Consider the following 20,389-nt stretch of genomic DNA (forward strand, 5'->3'; position numbering starts at 1 on the left):
ATTTTAATGTTTCATTGACGTTTATTTCAATTTTGTACTTAGTAATGCCAAAAATAAACATTTCAGCAAATAATATATTAATTTACATCAGATTTATAATATTTTCCATGTGTTACGATGTTAACTTATTTCAGATTTATAATACTTTCCCATCTGTTGGGTTATTATGTTTCTCATTTCATTTGACCGTCGACTCCCATCGCTGTTCCTAGACAACATTACATAAAATTAATATTAAAGAATATTTTTGTATCAGTGCTTCGTATTAATACTGAAAAAACAGAATTTTGGTTTTTCCATAGCTGAATTCCTAACGTGGGAATAAAATAGTTAATGTTTGAAAAAACAGGAATTTTCGAGTTATGTCCTAAAAGCTGTATCGATACATCGATCTTCTATCGATCAGTAGCTTGATATTATTTTGAAAGAGTGCGGGTTGGTTAAGTTGATGTGCAATTTGTGTATTCTTATTAACTCATAATTGTTGTAACCTAATAAAGTTGATAACATAAGAATGAAGAGTTTTGGAAGCCCTTTCCAGTCGAAAACCGTCTTGTCGCCTAGAGTTCCAACTTCGGCGTCATCAAGTAGAAGAAGTTCACTGTTGCCGGGAGGAAACAGAAATGTTTCGTCGTAAGTCAATACTTACAGCATTCATTCTGTCATTCACTTTATTTTTCGCGTTAATTCTTTTCTTTTATCAGTCTATCATTGACATATATTTTTTCTCGTTTCTTATTCGACTATGTTTCAAGAATAGTAAATGACCCAATAGCTCCAAAGAAGAGATGTATTTAGAGCCGTACCAATCCAAAATAACAATTATGTAGGCATAATCTAGGCGTGTCATTAAATACAAATACTGTGCTTCAAATAATGGGTAACAGTCCTGTCTTTATTCATTATATTATTTCTGCCACAACTTTCATTTGCTTTCACATTTAAGCCTAGAATCACCTTTGTAGGTTCCAGCATTACAGCTTAATGTCCATGGAGATGGGCTTTGCTGTTACTGTCCTAAATGCTGAAGATTTTTCTTTATTCTTCATGTGGCTCTGTGCCTTTCTTGCTTTCTTATCCTTCAAACATGATCAAAATCGTTGGGCTGTTGGATCGTTGCTTTGTCCTTAGACACCACAAATATTTGAATACTAGGTAGGCTAGTCACCAAGTTGTTAAGCGTCATTAGATCCTCTTGTTTTCTTAACAAACATGTGTCTTGATTTAATTTTAGTAGGATATTTTATTTGCCTGCAGAAATAAGTGTTTCTAGTAGAGAGCTAACACAATTATTCATTTCTGCTCATTAACAAGTGCATGTGGACTGCCTTCAAGATGATGAAACATTGGTGATGCTCGAAGATAGTAGCTATTAAGAAAAAGAAAGTGCTTAAATACATCACTATTTTCTTTTCTGTGTTTTTCAGGAGGTACAGTATTTCTGGCCAGTCGAATCAGTCTATCCAGATTGTTTGCAAAACACCGTATCATACAGTTGAGAGTTTTGGACTGTCACTTCCTGTATTGGTGACTGAAGTGCTCACGTTTTCAGATAGTAAGTATCAAAAATAATTATGCAAGGGCAAAAAAGTGAAACTTTTTTCTTTAGAATTCAGAATATTATCCTTCATCATTAAAAATTTTTTGGTTTTGGTGCTGAAATGAAATTTTGTTTCTGTCAACTTCTGGACAGAAGCCGTATATAATTCTTGTTTTTATATTCCTGAAAAGCTGGGATTAGAACTCTTCCCCCCCCCCCCCTACCCCCTCCCATTATCCCTCCTGAAACGCATTCTTTACTTGCTTTAATTTGTGCTGTTTTGACTATATTTTGTAATGATATGGAACTATAATTAGGCCTAGTATCTGCATTGTTTTGCAATCAGCAGGAATTTATCTGACTGACTTCCTTATTCTTCTTACCATTTCACAAAGTTGCATAATTGTTTTCTTTTACAGGATCAACAGCTGCAAGTGTGTCCATGTCAGCAGATGGGTGGGCGTGGTTTGTGTGTGGACGTCGTCTTCTCATTTGGCAGTATCGTCAGCCCCCAGGTCACTCTCGTCCTGCAAGCAGTCAGTGCCAAGAGCTAACGTTGCCACCGAGTGATCTTGCACACAGAGCATCTCTAGTTTGTGTTTTTACACCCCGTGGAAATCAGGTTCATGAAACACCCATTGACTGTAAATATATTTATAATTCATATTTATGTACATATTTTTCAGATGCAGTATTTTCTTCTTAGTATTTAACAACTAGTCAATGTTGAGGTCATTAGACTTTTTTATTATCAGGAGTTCACATTTGTGGTAGCTTGAGGTGGTCATTTTACTGTGTTTGCAAGATGGCTTGCAATTCCAGTTACCTTGTTGGGTGATATTGTAGAATATAGGTACATTTAACAGCATAAAAATTGGCGGAAACCACAGCCCAAGTAGCAGCCTTTTGGAGCATTGAAGCTAATGAAATGTAGTGTGTCAGGTTTTTAGTTGCTGTTATGGGCACTCAGGAGAGTAAAAATTACTTGAATCCTATGCAATAAGGTCCTGTCGATATTCATTGTACATACAGAGACCACCCACAAACTTCCATGCAAGCAAAAATACTCCACCTTTATCTGTAAACACAATGGATAGTAACTGAAAATTGGACCTTTGTACCTATATGCTCCATGTCCATATTTTCCATGCTAAAGGTCTTGGGCTCAACTCCAAAAGCATTGGCAAAATATCACCTCTGTAGTAGGAACTTAAGCCATCAGCCCACCTATATGGAATGCTACTGATGAGCAGCTCCAGCCTCTTCAAAGGTATCGGAAAAGTATTACTGCCATAGGTGCTCTTCATCATAGTTTCCTCACCACTGTATAGTATTCCAACTGAAATAGTGCAAATCTGTGTCACTGTTTAAATAACTATTAGGGCCTACTTACCAATATGAGAATATGATTAATTCCAACCTTCTGCCGTGTTTCAACATGCGTAAGAAACTTCAAGACTAGTCAGTTATTTGATGTAACATATCTTGTAAATTATTTAGTAACAAAAATAATACTAAAGTAATTCATCATCAAGTTTAATGCAAAAGAAAAGTACTGCATGAAAGTTGATCCTCAGAGCTTGGTACTTTTATTAACACTACTTCTTTCACTTTATCCTTGGCTTTCCATTTATCTTGCTGCAGCGAGTTCTTGCGCTCCTCCCCCCAAAGAAAGTTTGTAGGGATGAAAGTGGAGAAACAAATATTCTTAACTTGTTGATAGTGTCTCCTCACATGAGATGGAACCACATGGTGGGACAGTGTTTGATAAAACACCACATTACGTTAAATAACACTTGGGATTATCCTGCATGTGTGGGCAGGTTATGCTGTCTAATCAATGAAAGCCAGTGAGAAGTCTGTAAACACACAATTTATTGTGCGATAACAAGTGACACTAAACAGTTAAACCAGTTTCTTTACAAACTATACCTCATTGGCCTCCTATCCATAAACATGTCATTGCTCTTGTGGAGGAAAGCGTATAATAGTACTGAAAAACCATGGTGTTGTATGGAGTGACAGTGAATAGAGACAAGATGAAAAGGCAAAAATGTAATTGTAAAGGAGAAGCTCTGTGATGAATATTGACTGGGAGGGGACCAAAGAGCAACATCATTGGTCCCTTCGGATTAGGGGAGAATGGGGAAGGAAGTCGGCCATGCTCTTTCAAAGGAATAATCCTGGCATTTGCCTGAAGCGATTATTCATATAATTTTGAAACGCATCCCCATTGATTTTTGAATGAATTATAAGTTGATTTTTGGATGTGTGCATAGTGTACACGATGTCTCTACCAGGGGAATCCCCCTCACATCTAGAAATACTTTCCTGTAGACAAATGGGGATGGTGCTATACGAGCTGAGTGGAATAAAGCGGAACGTGTGAATTCTAATCGCTGTTTATGTGGTTGACTGGGTTTGTGAATGATCAGTGTTGTTATATTTACTAGCGAAATCCATAGATTCAGACTACCAGAGTGGAAATAAACGACTAACCGGAATAACAGGTAAGAAAGATTACTGCTGCTTCCTCATTGTTTAATGCTCTCATGTCAAATGAAAACAAAACAGATTTCTGTGGCCAGAAGCTGTCAAGTGAATTAAAATACATTCACATAATTACGGAAGGCAAAAAGTTGTTATTAGTTTCAGATTTTATTTTATTTCCACCTTTCTGACTGGCAAGCATTAATCTCCTTGCAGAACAGTGAAGTTGTTATTGCCGATTTCCTAAGAAATTTGGCTTTTATTAATCTTTTCCGCTGAGGCAGTCAGTGTATTTGAAACGAAGTGTTTAATTCCACACTATTCCCTAGTTTCAACTGTTTGCTGCATTTCAAGTGCACATTTTCGTCTTGTAGCACGTGGGGCATTATGCCATAATAAAGAACCAACATGAGATAATACAGTAGTGGTACTCCAAGAAAATTTACATTCTGAAAACCACACTGAAAAGCTTATGATATCAGGTCAAGGACTACTTCATTGGGAATCTGGACATATGAACGTGCACTTTAAGTATGCGCTTTAAATGTGCACGTTCCAATACTCTTGGGGTATACTCTGATGTCTTGTTTCTTTTATGACATAACGTGAGATCTTTTAACTTTTACAATTACGAACATATGGGCCTCCTACGTCATTGTATCTGCGCAAGCACGGTGGCACCTGTCGTCTGGCACTCTCTGGTAACTGCTGAAATGAACCTATTTCTAACAGGTCAAGGGGAAAATATTGTGAATGGTGATTTGAAAAGCATTACTTTCAAAGTAAATTTCCATTTATGCAAGTTGAACTACGTGCGAGAATGTATGATGAATTTCTTAAATCACATAGCGTTTGACTCTCATTTAAAAATCAACTCTTTGATAATGAGCCATTTAGAAGATTTTAGAGCTCAGCAGATCAGACATTTACGTTGTTATTAAAATTTTTACTGGCGCATTTGTGTGATATATCTTAAAGTGTAACACACGCAAAAATATCAACATTATTTGTGGAAGCTTCTTGCAGTTTATTAACGTTAGAGACCAATATTATATGTGAATGCTTTGCTTTTCTTATAGTAACACCATGTATATCAATTTAAACCATTAACTTTTCTTGTTTGTGTGTTTGCGCTGCTTAATTCATGTCGCTAATTGGCTGACTACACCACGTGTCCTATGCTCTAAATATCCACCGTCATTTGCTGGCAGGATGACGTGACATGAGCTATGACTGGCTTACAAAAGTGCATCACAGTCTTGATTTCAATGCTTGGGAAAGTAACATGTGGTCTTTGATGGAATTAGAATTTATACTTTCGTAATACAAAAATATGCAGGATACATGTTGCTTCACATCAAAGATATTTCCAATTTTTTTTCCTTTCTCTCCCCCCCCCCCCCCCCCCTCCCGAGTTTCATTTTGTGTAGTGCCGGGAAATTCTACACCCGTGTATAAAATCATAACCATTCAAAGGATTGATAAGTTTTACAGTTTCGAGGGAAATATACTGTCACTTAACTCAGAAAAAGTGTTTTTTCACCCGAGAGAAAGTGTACTTTTAGTTGGGAAATCCGGGAATATTTTTTTCCTTGTCTGCATATACAGCCTGTAATAGCATCCACGCCCCTATTTTACAGTCAGTAAAAGATTTTTTTTTTTTTAAATATGTGATATCGTGAGAGATAAGTGTGTTGTCAGAGAAACAGTTTGGTTTTGATAGTGCAGAGATGGTGTAAGAGTATCTTCACAAACCATGGAAAATGGACTGAAAACAATGATACCTTTTAATTGTAAGAACAATTATTACTATCCCTGATTTTTTGTTGCTTTCTTCTTCTTCGAGTAGTCATGATGCTACCAAGACGCACTTTAATCTGCCGTCTATGATAAGGTCTGGTATTATTACTATTACGTAAACTGCCTATTGTAAATTATTGGAGAAAAATAGAGAATAATGTTATTCAAGTTTATCTAATATTTTCTGTAAGAATATTACTAATCTTGATCCTCCGCATTTCATCTTTGCTTCGCTCCGGACAAGCTGCAATGCCGCCATTAGTAGTAATATATTTATATGATATTATTGGCAAGAGTTATAGTTTTATTTCTGATTGAAAATGCTGAGAACAATTATTTAAGCGGATTAATGTTTTTTTTTTTTTTTTTTTTTCCAAGTCTAATTCAGTCAGTTATTTTCATGTAATTGGAACAGATCACTTCTGTGATACACCGATGTTCATTTATCTGCTGCCATTTCATGAAAGCTTTTGGCGGTGAGTTTCAATTGCCGAATAATTCAGACATATATATTTGCCATTGTAAAAAAAGAATCCATGTAAAGGTAACTTGAATGTATATCAAAATCTGTGCTATGAGAAACTATTTTAACTTCTACCGCTCTTTGCTGGTGTCAGAGCATAATACTTTCTCAGCTAAATCTCAGAAATCTTTTCAGTAACATTTGCTGATTCCAATGTTGTGTCTCTCCATGTTATAAAAGTGTAGTGATATTCAAGAGTGAACAAAGTTTGTATGAAAGTAGTCAGCGATTCTCTGCCTCGTGATGACTGGGTGTTGTGTGATGTCCTTAGGTTAGTTAGGTTTAAGTAGTTCTAAGTTCTAGGGGACTGATGACCATAGATGTTAAGTCCCATAGTGCTCAGAGCCATTTAGTAGTCAGCGAACCCAATTGAATAATTTTAAACAGATTTACTTCTTTACAGATAACATATGAAAACGGTTGTGTGCTTCAATGTAGTTCACATTCATGCTCATGTTATATTCTAGCCGGGTTATGCAGTAATTGAATGACAATTTAGAACTGAAGACATATTTAAATATTTATGTTGGATGCTGCCACATTTACGCATTCACAACATGGTTTAAAAGACAGCACGGTGTCAATGTACTGGCTGAAAAAAAATATGGGGTGGAAGTGCAGTACTGTCTGCTGTAAATGACGTAGCTGACTGGTGCACATTTGTGTTTCAAAGTTGTTTACCTTTCACCCCCCCCCCCCCCTCCCATATACACATTTAATATGGCCAGTGCACTATTGTTTAACTTTCGATAAGCCTCATTAACTCATTAATAGTTTTCAGCCTAACATCCACATACTGCTATAATAATTTACTATTGAACATCTGCGAGCAGTAAAAACCTAATCACAGAGGTCGCAGTTCTTGAAGAATAGAAGGGTATGTATAGAGCAGACACTGTCGTTGTTTTAACACATGGCTTAATTGTGTTACACTTATTTCACATTTAAGTTGAAGCATTGTTGTTGCTCTCACCAACACAGGTTTCTCGTCTGATACTCGGCCGTGGACTGACTGTCTGGGGACCAGAAATTGGGCCCTTATACAAGGGTCGGAATTTTAATAGTGGCAACTATTTATCCACAGCTTGTACAAAGTTTTACTGACCTTCAAAGTAGTCACCAGCATTGTGTATAATCCTTTGCCAGTGATGTGGAAGTCGTAGGATACTCTTAGCAGTGCCAGTTGTGTTGACAGTTTGGTAGGTGTGGTGTATTGCCCAACGAATTTGTAGCAGTTCTGAAGCGAATGCCGTGAAGTGTTTCCTTCAGTTTATTTTTGTTCACATGTGTATGTAGAGACATTATGGTCATAATGTTGTATATGCTGGAACTAGTGGTGTCCACCATGTTGATGACCTCCCTCATAAGTCAAAGCAGACAGTTGGAATCTGAAACTTCCTTAATGCCTACATTTCATTAAGTTGATCTGAAGATGGCAACTTAGTTTGCTGAAACCAGTGGTCTTGGAAAAATAACAATCTTTGCTGTTTGGAGTTTTTTTAAAAACTATTATTTTACAATGAGATGGTATTTTTCTTGTGGACTGTGACCACGAATTCATGTAAAAGACACAAAGTCTTGATTTCTGCCCCATAAAAAGCAGATAATTCTTGCAATGGCCATGTAACTGTGGCAATACGTGACCAGGCAGCTTCCTGTGGACATAGAGTGCTTCCTGGAATAGACACAGTTTTTACACTGTCCAGTATACTGAGTAACATCACAATTCCATGATTGCTGCTACTCTAACCAATGGAGGTAGTGTTTCCTGTTTCCATAAGGACCACACTCTGATATACATGTCATTGGTGGTGCAAGAGTGGACTGCTCCTCTCCTCTATAACCCCCCCCCCCTCCCCCCCGCCCCCCGAAGACAGTTTTATAGGTACAGGCACAGTAAGCAAAATTTTTCTCAATTTTCTGTGCTGCAATTTTCTGAGTACAGTGGCATATCCACAGTCATTTGTGTGACCATTATCCAGTCATCTTATCGATAAAACATTAGACACCAACTGATGGTCTACCAGGGCATATGCTACAAAATCCTAAGAAACTGATGTTGGGGAGATACTACATAAAGTAACAAATGTGATTTATTGAATGCTTGGTTCTCTGTAGCTTGTAAATATTTGTTAAAAGCCATGTAAACACCATGAGTTGAACTTAAAATGTATAACAGCCAAACCGGTATTCGGGTGTACAGTGCATCATCGGTGGCATCTGATACAGAGGACAACGAACACTTGTATGTACATCAATGTCTACAACATAAGTTGTATACATAACAGCAGAAATGTAAATCTACGTACATTATGTATGTATGTATGTATGTATGTATCAATGACATGAGTGTCAATTATGTATTTTTTGTGATGTTGAAATTGAGGTTCAACTGGAAAACAAACAATGGTGCAGAAACCTAGAGCACTATTAAAGCCATGTCTGTGTTAATATGTTAGGATATGAAATTCATCCTACTTCATAGTACATAGATTGCCCTTGTGTGTTACTGTTATGTTCTTAGACAGTGACAGTTCTTGGTCACATTTGAAATATGTAACTTAAACATGGAACAGACAGGTAGGCCAAAGAGTCTGTATTACATGTCTTCTGCTATTCTGAGATCATATTTATATGCATCTGTGACAAGGGTTCTTACATGTGAGATACCATGTTTGGAAAATTAGTATGTAAGGATTGAATATACTAAAAGTATGAAAAAGCTCTGATCAGAGATGCTGTAGTTGGCAGTCACATGTGCCTAAGGTATGTTTGCTTATGTGAATGAATGGTGTGTGTTTTTCCGACGAAGGCTGTGGCTGAAAGCTAATGTGTAAGTGTCTTTTAGTTGTGTCTGTGTGCAACTTAGTGTGTGATTTCTATTTTTCTGAAAAACTTTGTTTCTATTCTTTGGACCCTTATAGTTTTCAGTGCCTTACTTCTATTGTAGAATATGAGTCAAGTAAAGGTCCAGTTATATATCAATATGTAGCTACAACTTAGCCTTACTTTTATACCAAAAGAAGAGGATATAGGTTATTTGTGAACGTACTGGCTTGTTGTACATTGTAGAGAGTTGTCAAAAGTACGATCCATGAAACATGCAAATAACTAAATTTCCTGTTGCTGTTTTACTATTATTTGCGTCTTAATTTTCCCACTTTTGTTCCTGTTGTAACTTACATTAGTATTAGTTGAGATAATTAAATATTCCCACTTACATATTGCAGTGTTTGGTGTGTCAACTCCTGTTACTACCCAACTTTGTACGACTCACAGTTGACCATGCAAAATTCATACTTGCATATTGTTTTCTGTGACTTTGAGTGTTTCAGGCTTTCTCTATCAATTTTCTCTGATCGCAACATGAAAATAACAAAGTGCATCTATAATATATGGGACTACGATTTATTATTTATTTTTTGTAATCACTTTAAATTCTCAGTGCCCATTTGTTGACGTGTTTCAATATTAACACTTCAGTCATTTGTTTCATGTTTTGTTAAAGGTACCATCCTGCATCGCTGTCTCACCAGAAGGCACAGTGCGGTATTGGCCAAGTGTTTTGCATTCTGGTGCCTCCGTAGAGCACGTTGTAGACCTCCAAGGTCAAGAATGCGACCAACTGGCAGATATATCACCTTTTGGTTGTGTTTTAGCAACAACTACAGCTACTGTAGTTCTAGTTCAACCACTGGTGCAGTCAGGTCGACACACACTCATTTGTCGCCCACTTAGATCTCCTCACGGTTGGCTCGGTGGTATTGGGCGGCGTGTGTCCTCGCTCATATTTGGTGGCTTGCCCACTGCACACTCAGCAGAAACAGTAAGTTTCTTGTAAATAATAAACACAATTTAACATCCTTAGTATACGAATATTATATGTTTTATGTACAGTCGTGGACAAAACGAGCGAGACCCCTCGCCTTTTTGTTATGCTGATCCACACAGCTTTAAAGTCTGCTACACAGCATAACAGGCAAGGCGACGAAGTGTTACCAACATACTATGCACAGGCATGAAACTGAAAAGCTATCCAAACTTTGTCAGACTGTTTTCAGTCATGTTTAAGACTACATTAACGCTGATTAGTGTGTTAACCACAACACGTAAATATAAGATATAAATGAAAGAAGAAACGCTAATTAGTATGAACTGTATTAATAAAAATGAATTTCAGCTTATCGAGATAACATAACTGTTTTAGTAAGACAAAGTACTCCAGATCGTTACGAATTAGCAAAATATTATGTGCATTCGTCCACGAAACTGACTGTATCAGCAGTCAGAACAGTCATACTGGATTACCGTTGCTGACCTACCATGAAAGTGTGCAAATTTAGCAATGCATGAAGATTCATAACGAAATTCAGTGAAAAATCATTCAGTGCCACATTTAAGTCAATTCAGTTATTGACAGAAGCGGAAAAAGTAGGCAGTAACAAGTATGAAATTCTACAAGATTTTCTTATTTACATCCACAGGGCGCTGGTACCCAATAAAGGCAGCAGTAAAACGTATTGGGGGTGCGAGAATTTCTTAGAATTGCTTTACTGATAGTATATCGGCCTACATCGAGATTAGAGCCGAAAACAAACCAGACCTCCCTTGCAGTAGCAAAACACATTTCACTACGCTAGCAGACAACCCAGGCAAACAGCCCTCTATTTTTACTCCAGACATGAAGAAGGCGACAATTTCACAATGTAAATGGCAAAATGATCTGCAGTTTCCGTTGCATAGAGCTTTATGGGCTCAAAAACATGAATTTTCTACCTTTATGTCACCGCTCATGTGACAATCATTCGGCATGTTTATCGAAATAACAAAATACTCTTATTAGCGAGTAAAATTAGGAGGATAATTCTGCACCACCACAAGAAATAAACGGCGACAATAGCTGCCAAACGTATTCTACAATATTTCGAATTCTCCATTAGACACGCCACAGCCGTAAAACGTTCAAAAATAGCAGAAATGTTTCTCAAGCTAGCTAGTAATGGAAATGCTCGCACTTCTAAAACGCGTTCGCATTGATACTGGGATCTGAATTACCCCTTGTATAGGCAAATGGATTTTATTTGAATTCCTGTAAAAATGATTTGGATCGAAAGCGTAGCTACGATTAAAATGCTGTTGTATCGACTGCAACTAGAACACTTCAAACAATGAGTAGGGGGAATTATTCATGCAGCCCTCATCTTCAGCAACTGTCGTAGCTATTTTTGTTGTTAGGATTTTGCCACCTAAAAATGGAACCCTACTAGTCGCACTTTCTTGGCCATCTATCTATCTACCCAACCCTTAAAACCGTTTTACCTCGAGTACGGGTAGAAATAATAAGCGGAAAGGTATCTCTTGGTGGTGTAAAAAAAGTTAGCTTTTATGTCAATGTAATCTAAGGATACGGCCATATATATAAATAAAATTTACGCGAAATGTCAAAAAATGGATGGTGCAGAATTATCCTACTAAATTTACTTGTTAACAACGGTATTTTGTTATTTCGATAAACGTGCCGAATGATTGTCACATAAGCGGTGACATAAAGGTACAAAATTCATGTTTTTGAGTCCAGAAAGCTCAATGCAATGGAAACTGCAGATCATTTTGCCATTTACATTGTGAAATTGCCGGCTTATTCAGGTCTGGGGTAATAATAGAGGGCTGTTTGCCTGGGTTGTCTGCTAGCGTAGTGAAATGTGTTTTGCTACTGCAAGGGAGGTCTGGTTTGTTTTCGGCTCAAATCTCGATGGAGCCCGATATACTATCAGTAAAGCAATTCTAAGAAATTCTCGCGCCCCCAATACGTTTTACTGCTACCTTTATTGGGTACCGGCGCCCTGTGGATGTAAATAAGAAAATCTTGTAGAATTTCATACTTGTTACTGCCTACTTTTCCGCTTCTGTCAATAACTGAATTGACTTAAGTGTGGCACTGAATGATATTTCACTGAATTTCGTTATGAATCTTCACGCATTGCTAAATTTGCACACTTTCATGGAAGGTCAGCAACGGTAATCCAGTATGACTGGTCTGAACGTTGATACAGACCGTTTCGCGGCCGAATGCGCAAAATATTTTGCTAAAACAGTTACCTCGATAAGCTGAAATTGATGTTTATTACTACAGTTCATACTAATTAGCATTTCTTCTTTCATTTATATCTTATATTTACGTGTTGTGTTTAACACACTAATCAGCATTAATGTAGTGTTACACATGACTGAAAACAGTCTAACAAAGTTCGGACAGTTTTTCAGTTTCACGCCTGTGCATAGTATGTTGGCAGCACTTTGTCGCCTTGCCTGTTGTACTGTGTAGCGACTTTAAAGCTGTGCGGATCAGCATAACGAAAAGGTGAGGGGTCTCGCTCGTTTTGTCCACGACTGTACACTTCAAACTATGGTGGATTTGACTGCAGTTAGTGTAGAAGCTAAAATGTGTCTGTAAGTTTTAGGGCTTGGCGAGGTCTCCCCCCCCCCCCCCCCCACACACACACACACAAAATGACAGTGAGCAGTTAAACTGCAGAGAACATCAGTAACCAGATGGTTGGCATAGTTGGTAAATAAAAATTAGTTTGTCATTTATATAATTGGTATTTTCTGAAACTAGAAGGCTCTATGCTTCAACAAAGCAGTTGTGAAATTTAGTGATGTTAACAGTGACTGGATCATACGACAAGGCTAAAATGTTTATAAAGTTTTTTTTTACCCTCTGAAGTTGTGTGGAGAAGAAAAAAGGAATAATGGTCTATGCATGCCATTAAGTTGCCTGTGTTCATTTTGATTATATACGGTATTTATTATACCTGCAGTTTTACTTTATAAAGCAGTAGTGACATATATTCTGAATTGTGTGATAACACCAATGGTGCACCACATTTGATAAAGGAAAACAGCATGATAAAAAGTAATGAATAATTCTTTAACATTCTTTTCTTTAGCTTTTTCATTTTCATACTATTTTCACGAGAGAACTTCCTAACCCATGTCAATTGTCTTTCTGCAGAAGCTGGTGAAGATAGTTGCTGTCAGAAATGGTGATTCAGCATCAGATGATTGGAATATATTTGTGCTAGCTGAACATTCACTGCAGAAATGGTTACTGTCTTCGGGGGAGACAGAAACCCTTCTCTTTGAGTGTGACATTAGTGTGATGGTTAGAGAAGGGTTCTGTGCTCTTTGGGTAAGTAACTTGCTGTCGATAGTGGCAGAATAGTACCGTTTTTACCCAATGTAAGACGACCCATTCTTTTTTAAGGGGGAAGATTTTTTTTTTCCCATATTCTGACTAATCAAAATTAAAATTTTATTGACCTAAGGCATCTTCCTAAAAAGTTACATGCCTTTTTTGTTTAGTTAGTCTGTTGTCTGTGGTATCACCATTTTTAGTCATCGTAATAACAGGACAACTGTGAAACTTATATTTTTGTTGTCACAAATATTTGGCTGTTTCTTCCAAGTACGTTGCGGTTTTCGAGTTTGTTGTTATGGAGAGACCTGAGAACACGGCCCTTCTTTTTAAGAAGTAGCGGATTTCACTTCTGTACTGACATGATAATGTTACAACGTCTCGTGCTTCCAAACACATCGTTTGCCTGCCACTCTCTCTCATTGGCTGTTTAGAACCAGCAGACACACTTGCCTATTATTCCTGTTACACCTCACGATGAGCATCAACAACATTGTTGCACAAAGCACTAAGCACACCACTAGCTGCAAACTAGACTTTCACCATATTCTACAGAAATGTGTGCTATTGTTGAGTATGTGTATGATTTTAAAGTCAGTTTGATTTCAGGTACAAATGGATTCAGGCAAACTGATTTACAAATGGTAGAAATTCATAAAAAGTCAGAGTACACAGTTCAGATTGCCTTGGTTGGCAGCATGATGAAATTTACTGTGTACTCAATACCCTCCCTCCCCACCCTTGTTGCAGTTCTGCTTGTTAGCCAAGTTGGTGTTACTGTTCCCTTCTCCAACCATTGTAGTGCTGTGCTTAAGCAACAGTGAAAAAAGAACAGCAATATCTTCTCTGGTACAAGTCATATGTAAAAACAGCAACTGATATATAAATAAAAATTCGCAATCATGATTCAGTCCAGTTGTCGAACTTCTGTTCATCCCGCAGTCTAGTGACATCTGTCAGTACTGCTTCCACAACAGATCTTTCCACTGTAATTTATTCTTGCAATAACAATTGCTGTCAGTTTAATGTGACCTATTTTATTTGTTAAACATTTAATTCTGAATTAGTTTTCTTTCTCATTTTATCTGAATGTCACTATCTTGTTCTAAAGCTGGTAACAATTAATATTCTAAGATATGGGCCACTGGTGCCTTCCGTACTAGTCCCATCCTCAGCCTGTGTGCTGAGGCAGGGGAACCGCCGCTCGCCATCCGGCGGAAACTCCTCATGGTGCGACGGGTGTGTCAATTCCTTGCCTGTCCTACCTCCCCTGCGTACCCTACCGTTGCCCGACCGCCTATGGAACGTCTCTTTTCCAGTCGTCCCAGGGCAATGAGACCATTTGGGATTCGTGCCAAGCATTTACTTGAGTCCCTTGGTGAGGAGCGTGTGGCCCCCCCAACGACTGGGTTTTACTCGTCTCCCTCCCTGGTTGCTCCAGAGGCCCAGCGTCCTTTTAGACTTGTCGGAGTACCGGAGGAGCTGCACTCCTGCATTTGTTTTTACCTCCTTATTTTCCGATATTTTACACCAGCATCCGGACCATGTACCAGTATTTACGGATGGCACTAAACAGGGGGACTCTGTTGGTTGTGCTGTTGTTTTCCCTGATCGAGTCATCCAGTTACGGCTTCGTGCGGCGTTTACCATCTTTGATGCCGAATTGTTTGCGATCTTGCGGGCATTGGAGCAGATGAGATGTGTTCCCAGTCTTAAGTTCCTCATCTGTTCTGACTCCCTGAGTGCCCTTCAGACCATGCAACACTTGTACCCAGCGGATACGGTCGTCCGGAACATCCATGATGCCCTACTCCACCTGCAACGGCAGGGGAAGGAGGTTTCCTTCTGCTGGGTGCCAGGGCACGTGGGTATTAGGGGAAACGAACTGGCGTATGTGGCTGCCAAAGATGCGTGTTCCCTCCCTCACGTTGTTGCATGTGCCGTCCCCCTCCATGCTGTTACCTCCCTCCTGCGTTTTCGCGTTCTGCGTCAGTGGGAAGAGGAGTGGCTGGCAGTCGGTGAAAATAAGCTGCGTCTGGTCAAGGCCACCACGCGGCCATGGTGTACGTCCTACCAGTCATGCAGGCGGGATGAGGTTCTCCTCACTCGCCTCCGCATCGGGCACAGTCCCTTAACGTATGGTTTTTTACTCCGGCGGGAGGATCCCCCAATCTGCAGTGCTTGTGGCGTCCAGATTACTGTCCGCCACATTTTACTTGACTGTCTTTTATTCTCTGACCAAAGGGCGGTGGTTTCTTTGCCACTGGATTTGCCTTCTATTTTACAAGATGACGCAATGACTGTAGTTAAGGTCTTACGGTTTTGTGTCCTGTCCAATTTGTTGCCTCGGATTTTAGGGAGAGGGTTTTAATGTGCTGCTGGGTGACTGGCTCACCCAGGTTTTAGGTAAGAGGTCAGCCAGTCACGATTACCTCCTTGTTTCCCTTCGGTTTCTGTTCTCTTTTCCTTGTTTCCCTTCCTTTTTAGTGTGTTCCTTCTCCTCTTGTTTTGCCTCTGTATGTGAGGATTTGACACTGTGTCATGTCTGTGTCTTTTAGCCGTTCTCCTTGTTCGCTGTCCGTCTTAGTCCCTTCACTGCATGTGTTCCTGTTTTTATGCGTTTTGGCGCTGATGACCCCGCTGTTTAGCGCCCGTAAACCTCAAACACACACACTCTAAGATATGATAAGCAAACAAATTTCTCAGTAAATCATTACAGTTTCCCATAACCAAATAAAATATTGACTTGGGTTCAGAATCAAGTAATGGATTTGGAAGGACAACAAATTTGCCTTTGAATGTTACCTTTTGTTTGAAAAGGAGCATAAATGTATGTATATGATATCCATACATATATGAGAACTTTTTATGCAAACCTGTTCAAATACAACAAAAATTTGTAAGTTGATAGAATTTAAAGCTATTTTCTCCACTGCCAATTGTTAAGCAGAGTATTAAATTGTAGTAGTGGCTAGTTCATCGTTTCTCAATGTCCCTTGCACTAGCGCTGCGAGTCAAATGTTGTGTGATTGTTCAAGCAGGATTGCTACTGTATCAAGTGCTCCAGCGTACCGGGAAAATCCTCGTCCTATTTGAATGCAAGTATTGTTTGCTAAGCCCTACCCTTCAGAATTCTTCAAAGTAAACTTGTATGAAACTTCAGTGGCCAAAGCTTCATCTGTAAGATGATAGTCACCCATTAAGCAATCTAAAAATGTTGACCTCACCAACAATAGTTTCTTATGTGAATATAAGATGAGTATTTTTCGAATATCAGATTTGGGAAGAACCACATTTTACAGTCAGGTAAGTACGGTAAATGCTGGAAAGTAGGTTCACTATATGGAAATATGTTGTCTTTATTCTGCAGTGCCTGTCTCGTGTAAATATGCTACTTTGACTGTTGATCCCATGTGTGCGTAAATTATGAGACAGAATTGTTGGCTAGTTTCTAGGTAAACTACATTATCTACAAAAAATTATTAGATAGATGGGATGAGGAAGGTTTAAAAGGAAGGGCAGTTCACTCATACTCTAGGACCAGAGGGACCCACGTATAATGATGATGAGGGAAAACAAGGATCTTTGTCTGATAGTTACAAAGGTAGGACAGTTTATGCTACTTTTACATGTGTGTATCACAGGGTGTGTACGATCCGGGAAAACCCGGGAATTTTTTAGAATTCCAGGAATTTTTCATTGTTTTAGTTTTCAGTCAAATTTTTGTGATTTTGACTGGTAAGAACTCTAACAAAGGATATTACTGTATCCCGCTACTGCAGAATAATACTGCAGCAACAAAGCAAGAACGAGAGAAAAAAAAATGAAAATAAAACTGAAGTTGCAAAGGAAATTCACCATATTCAACAACAAAACACAGTGCTCATACAAGCGTCTGCCAACAGCAAAGTGTGTCAAAGGCTTTAGGAAGACTATGCAATGCTTCATAATAACAAATTGCCTCCGAACGGATTTTTGTGCCCGCAAGCTATCAAATTAATTAAAACACGTTCACATAATGATGGAAGGCAAAAATATGTTCAGATTTTATTTCCACCTTTCTGACAGTCAAGCATTAATCACCTTGCAGAACAATGAAGTTATTTTTGTCAGTTTGCTAAAGAGATTTGCTTTTATTGATCTTTTCTGCTGAGGCAGTCAATTTATTTGAAACAAATTGTTAAATTTCACACTATTGGCTACTTTCAGCTGTTCGCTGCATTTCAAGTGCACGTATGGCATTATGCCATAATAAAGAACCAAACCTGGGATAATACAGTACTGCTATTCCAAGAAAATTTACATCTGAATCTGGACATACGAATGTGCACTTCAAACCAAATTATGCATTTTAATGTGGTTCACGAACTTCCAATGCCCTTGAATTATCCTCTGATGTCTTGTTTCTTTTATGACATAATGTAAGATCTTTTAATGTTTTACACATACGGACATTTGGGCTTCCTGCGTCATCGTAGCTGCACAAGTGTGGTGACGCCTGTTGTCTGGCGCTCTCTTGCAACTGCTGAAACGAACCTATTTCTGACAGGTCTGGGAAAATATTGCGAATGGTGGTTTGAAAAGTGTTACATTCATTCCTGCGTCATCGTAGCTGCACAAGTGTGGTGACGCCTGTTGTCTGGCGCTCTCTTGCAACTGCTGAAACGAACCTATTTCTGACAGGTCTGGGAAAATATTGCGAATGGTGGTTTGAAAAGTGTTACATTCAAAGAAAATTTCCTTTTACGCAACATGAACCGTGTGCGAGAATGTACGATGAATTTCTTAAATCACAAAGCGTTTGACTCTCATTTAAAAATCAGCTCTTTGAGGACAACCATTTAGAAGAATTTCGAGCTCGGAAGATCAGACATTTATGTCATTATTAAAAATTTTACTGGCACATTTGTGTGGTGTATCTTAAAGTCTAACACGCGCAAAAAAGATCAACACTATATGCGGAAGCTTAGCTTTTCTTACAGCTTATTAATCCTCGAGACCAATATTATATGTAAATGCTATGTATATTAATTTAAATGATGAATTTTTCTTATTTGTGCGTTCGCACTACTTAAGAGTGATCTTGCTATTGGCTGACTACATCACGTGTCCTATGCTGTCATCAGCTGGCGAGATACGTGACATGAGCAATGACTGGCTTAGAAAAGCGTATTGCAATCTTGATTTCAGTGCTTTGGAAAGTGACATGTGGTGTTCGGTGGAATTCAGATTTATACTTTCGTAATACGGAAATATGCAGTGTACATGTTGCTGCGCATCAGACATCTTTCCAAAACACTGACTCGTGGGCCTTTGGCCATAAGACTTGGCAGCCTAATTTGAAGGTGTAAGAGTGTTTCATTCACCTCTGCCCGAAATATTTATCTTCATGTTTTTCAAAAGCTTTCTGGTTTCATCATGAAAATTAGTTTTTCCACAATAATGATGCCTTCTTGAAACTCTTTTAACTTGGAATACAGGACATCACATTTCCTAATATTTTTGTGCACCAAATAGTACAAAAACAAAATGTTAAAGTGATTTGTAAAGATCTTTAATGGATTTAGTCAATTAAATATCCACATTTTTGTAGTATGTAAGTATAAATACAAAAATCACCAATTACAGCAGTTGAGCTTCGTGAAGAAGTAAATTAACATGGCATCTGCTAGGATTGCTCCTGTCAGCTAGTCACAGCACAAGATCCCTGAATTTGTGTAGATCTGTTGCTAGCAGTACAACAGAAATAGGTTGCTACAGGCAATGTATTACGTATATTAATTGTTGACCGTAAATTCACCATAAAAAGGATCGGTCCTATTCTCTTCATATATTTCCTTTTAATAATTTTATATGTGTAACTGTATTCGTCTTTTAATGTATCACAATTTTAAAAGTCTGCTACATGTATTTTACCTAATGTGATTTTATCAGATTATGTTTTTGTGTAAATGACTATGTAGATGTACATCTAAGTCCACAGTAGTGACATCTAGGGAGGATGTAGGCAAACATATTTCTGGTAGCTGCTGTACTTCAGTAGCCAGTTGCAATAATGACTGTGTGAACAATGTGGCCTATTCTACACCTTATTTTAGATCTATGTGACGATGCTGTGCTGATTATATGTTTTGATGGTGCTATTATGGCCTTATCACTTTAGGACATGGTGTAAAAAAGGGACATTTTACCGTATTTTATCTGGTTGTGTGATAGTATATTGTGATACGTATTACTGTATTATGTTGAAAGACACACTGCTTACTAGGTGTATATATTTATATATTGTAGATCTGAGGATGGTCATTATGGACTGAAACTGGTCATCATCTAAAGAATTGATATTGTGATCAAAGACTGAAATAAAAAACATTTGACAGTATCAGATCACTGTTTCTATACGCAATGATGTTGCAATTGGTGAAAATGGTGAATGTTTATTTCAATATTGTTTTTACTATTTCGTGAATGAAATTTGTTGTTGACAACCTAGTTTACAGCACAGCTGAAAGTGTTAGGCTGTGTTGAAAGGTGATAATTTGATTGTGCACTGAAAGGTGATAATTTGATTGTGCGCCAGTGAGCCAATGAAAAGGTTCCAAAAGAACCTGTAATAGTACTTGTGCGTCATGGTTTAAATTCTTTCATCTACCACGTGGGTGGTCATGAAAAAACCTATCATATGCGATGACAGCGACACTTGAGAGGCATAATATATTCTGTGCTGTGATCGACTGATAGATGTAAATTGACAATCCATCATGTTAATATAAGTGTTCAGAAAGCCGAAGTAACTAAAGTGGTATTCGTATTATTACTAGCTTACTACAAAGATTTG

The 20,389-nt window shown here is 38.2% G+C and overlaps 1 protein-coding gene across 2 annotated transcripts in view; it reads left to right on the forward strand.

Moving 5' to 3' along the window:
• Nucleotides 1-417: 417 nt before the first annotated feature.
• Nucleotides 418-20,389, forward strand: part of LOC126192378 (nuclear pore complex protein Nup133) — a 127,509-nt gene continuing 107,537 nt past the window's right edge. For both annotated transcript variants that reach the window (XM_049932598.1, XM_049932599.1), the window contains exons 1-5: nt 418-633; nt 1,428-1,555; nt 1,960-2,162; nt 9,862-10,179; nt 13,369-13,545. In XM_049932598.1, the coding sequence (XP_049788555.1) occupies nt 515-633; nt 1,428-1,555; nt 1,960-2,162; nt 9,862-10,179; nt 13,369-13,545 (945 nt within the window). In that variant the 5' untranslated portion in view covers nt 418-514. The remainder of the gene's footprint in view (nt 634-1,427; nt 1,556-1,959; nt 2,163-9,861; nt 10,180-13,368; nt 13,546-20,389) is intronic.

This window comes from Schistocerca nitens, chromosome 1, assembly GCF_023898315.1.
Source record: "Schistocerca nitens isolate TAMUIC-IGC-003100 chromosome 1, iqSchNite1.1, whole genome shotgun sequence".
NCBI lineage: Eukaryota > Metazoa > Arthropoda > Insecta > Orthoptera > Acrididae > Schistocerca > Schistocerca nitens.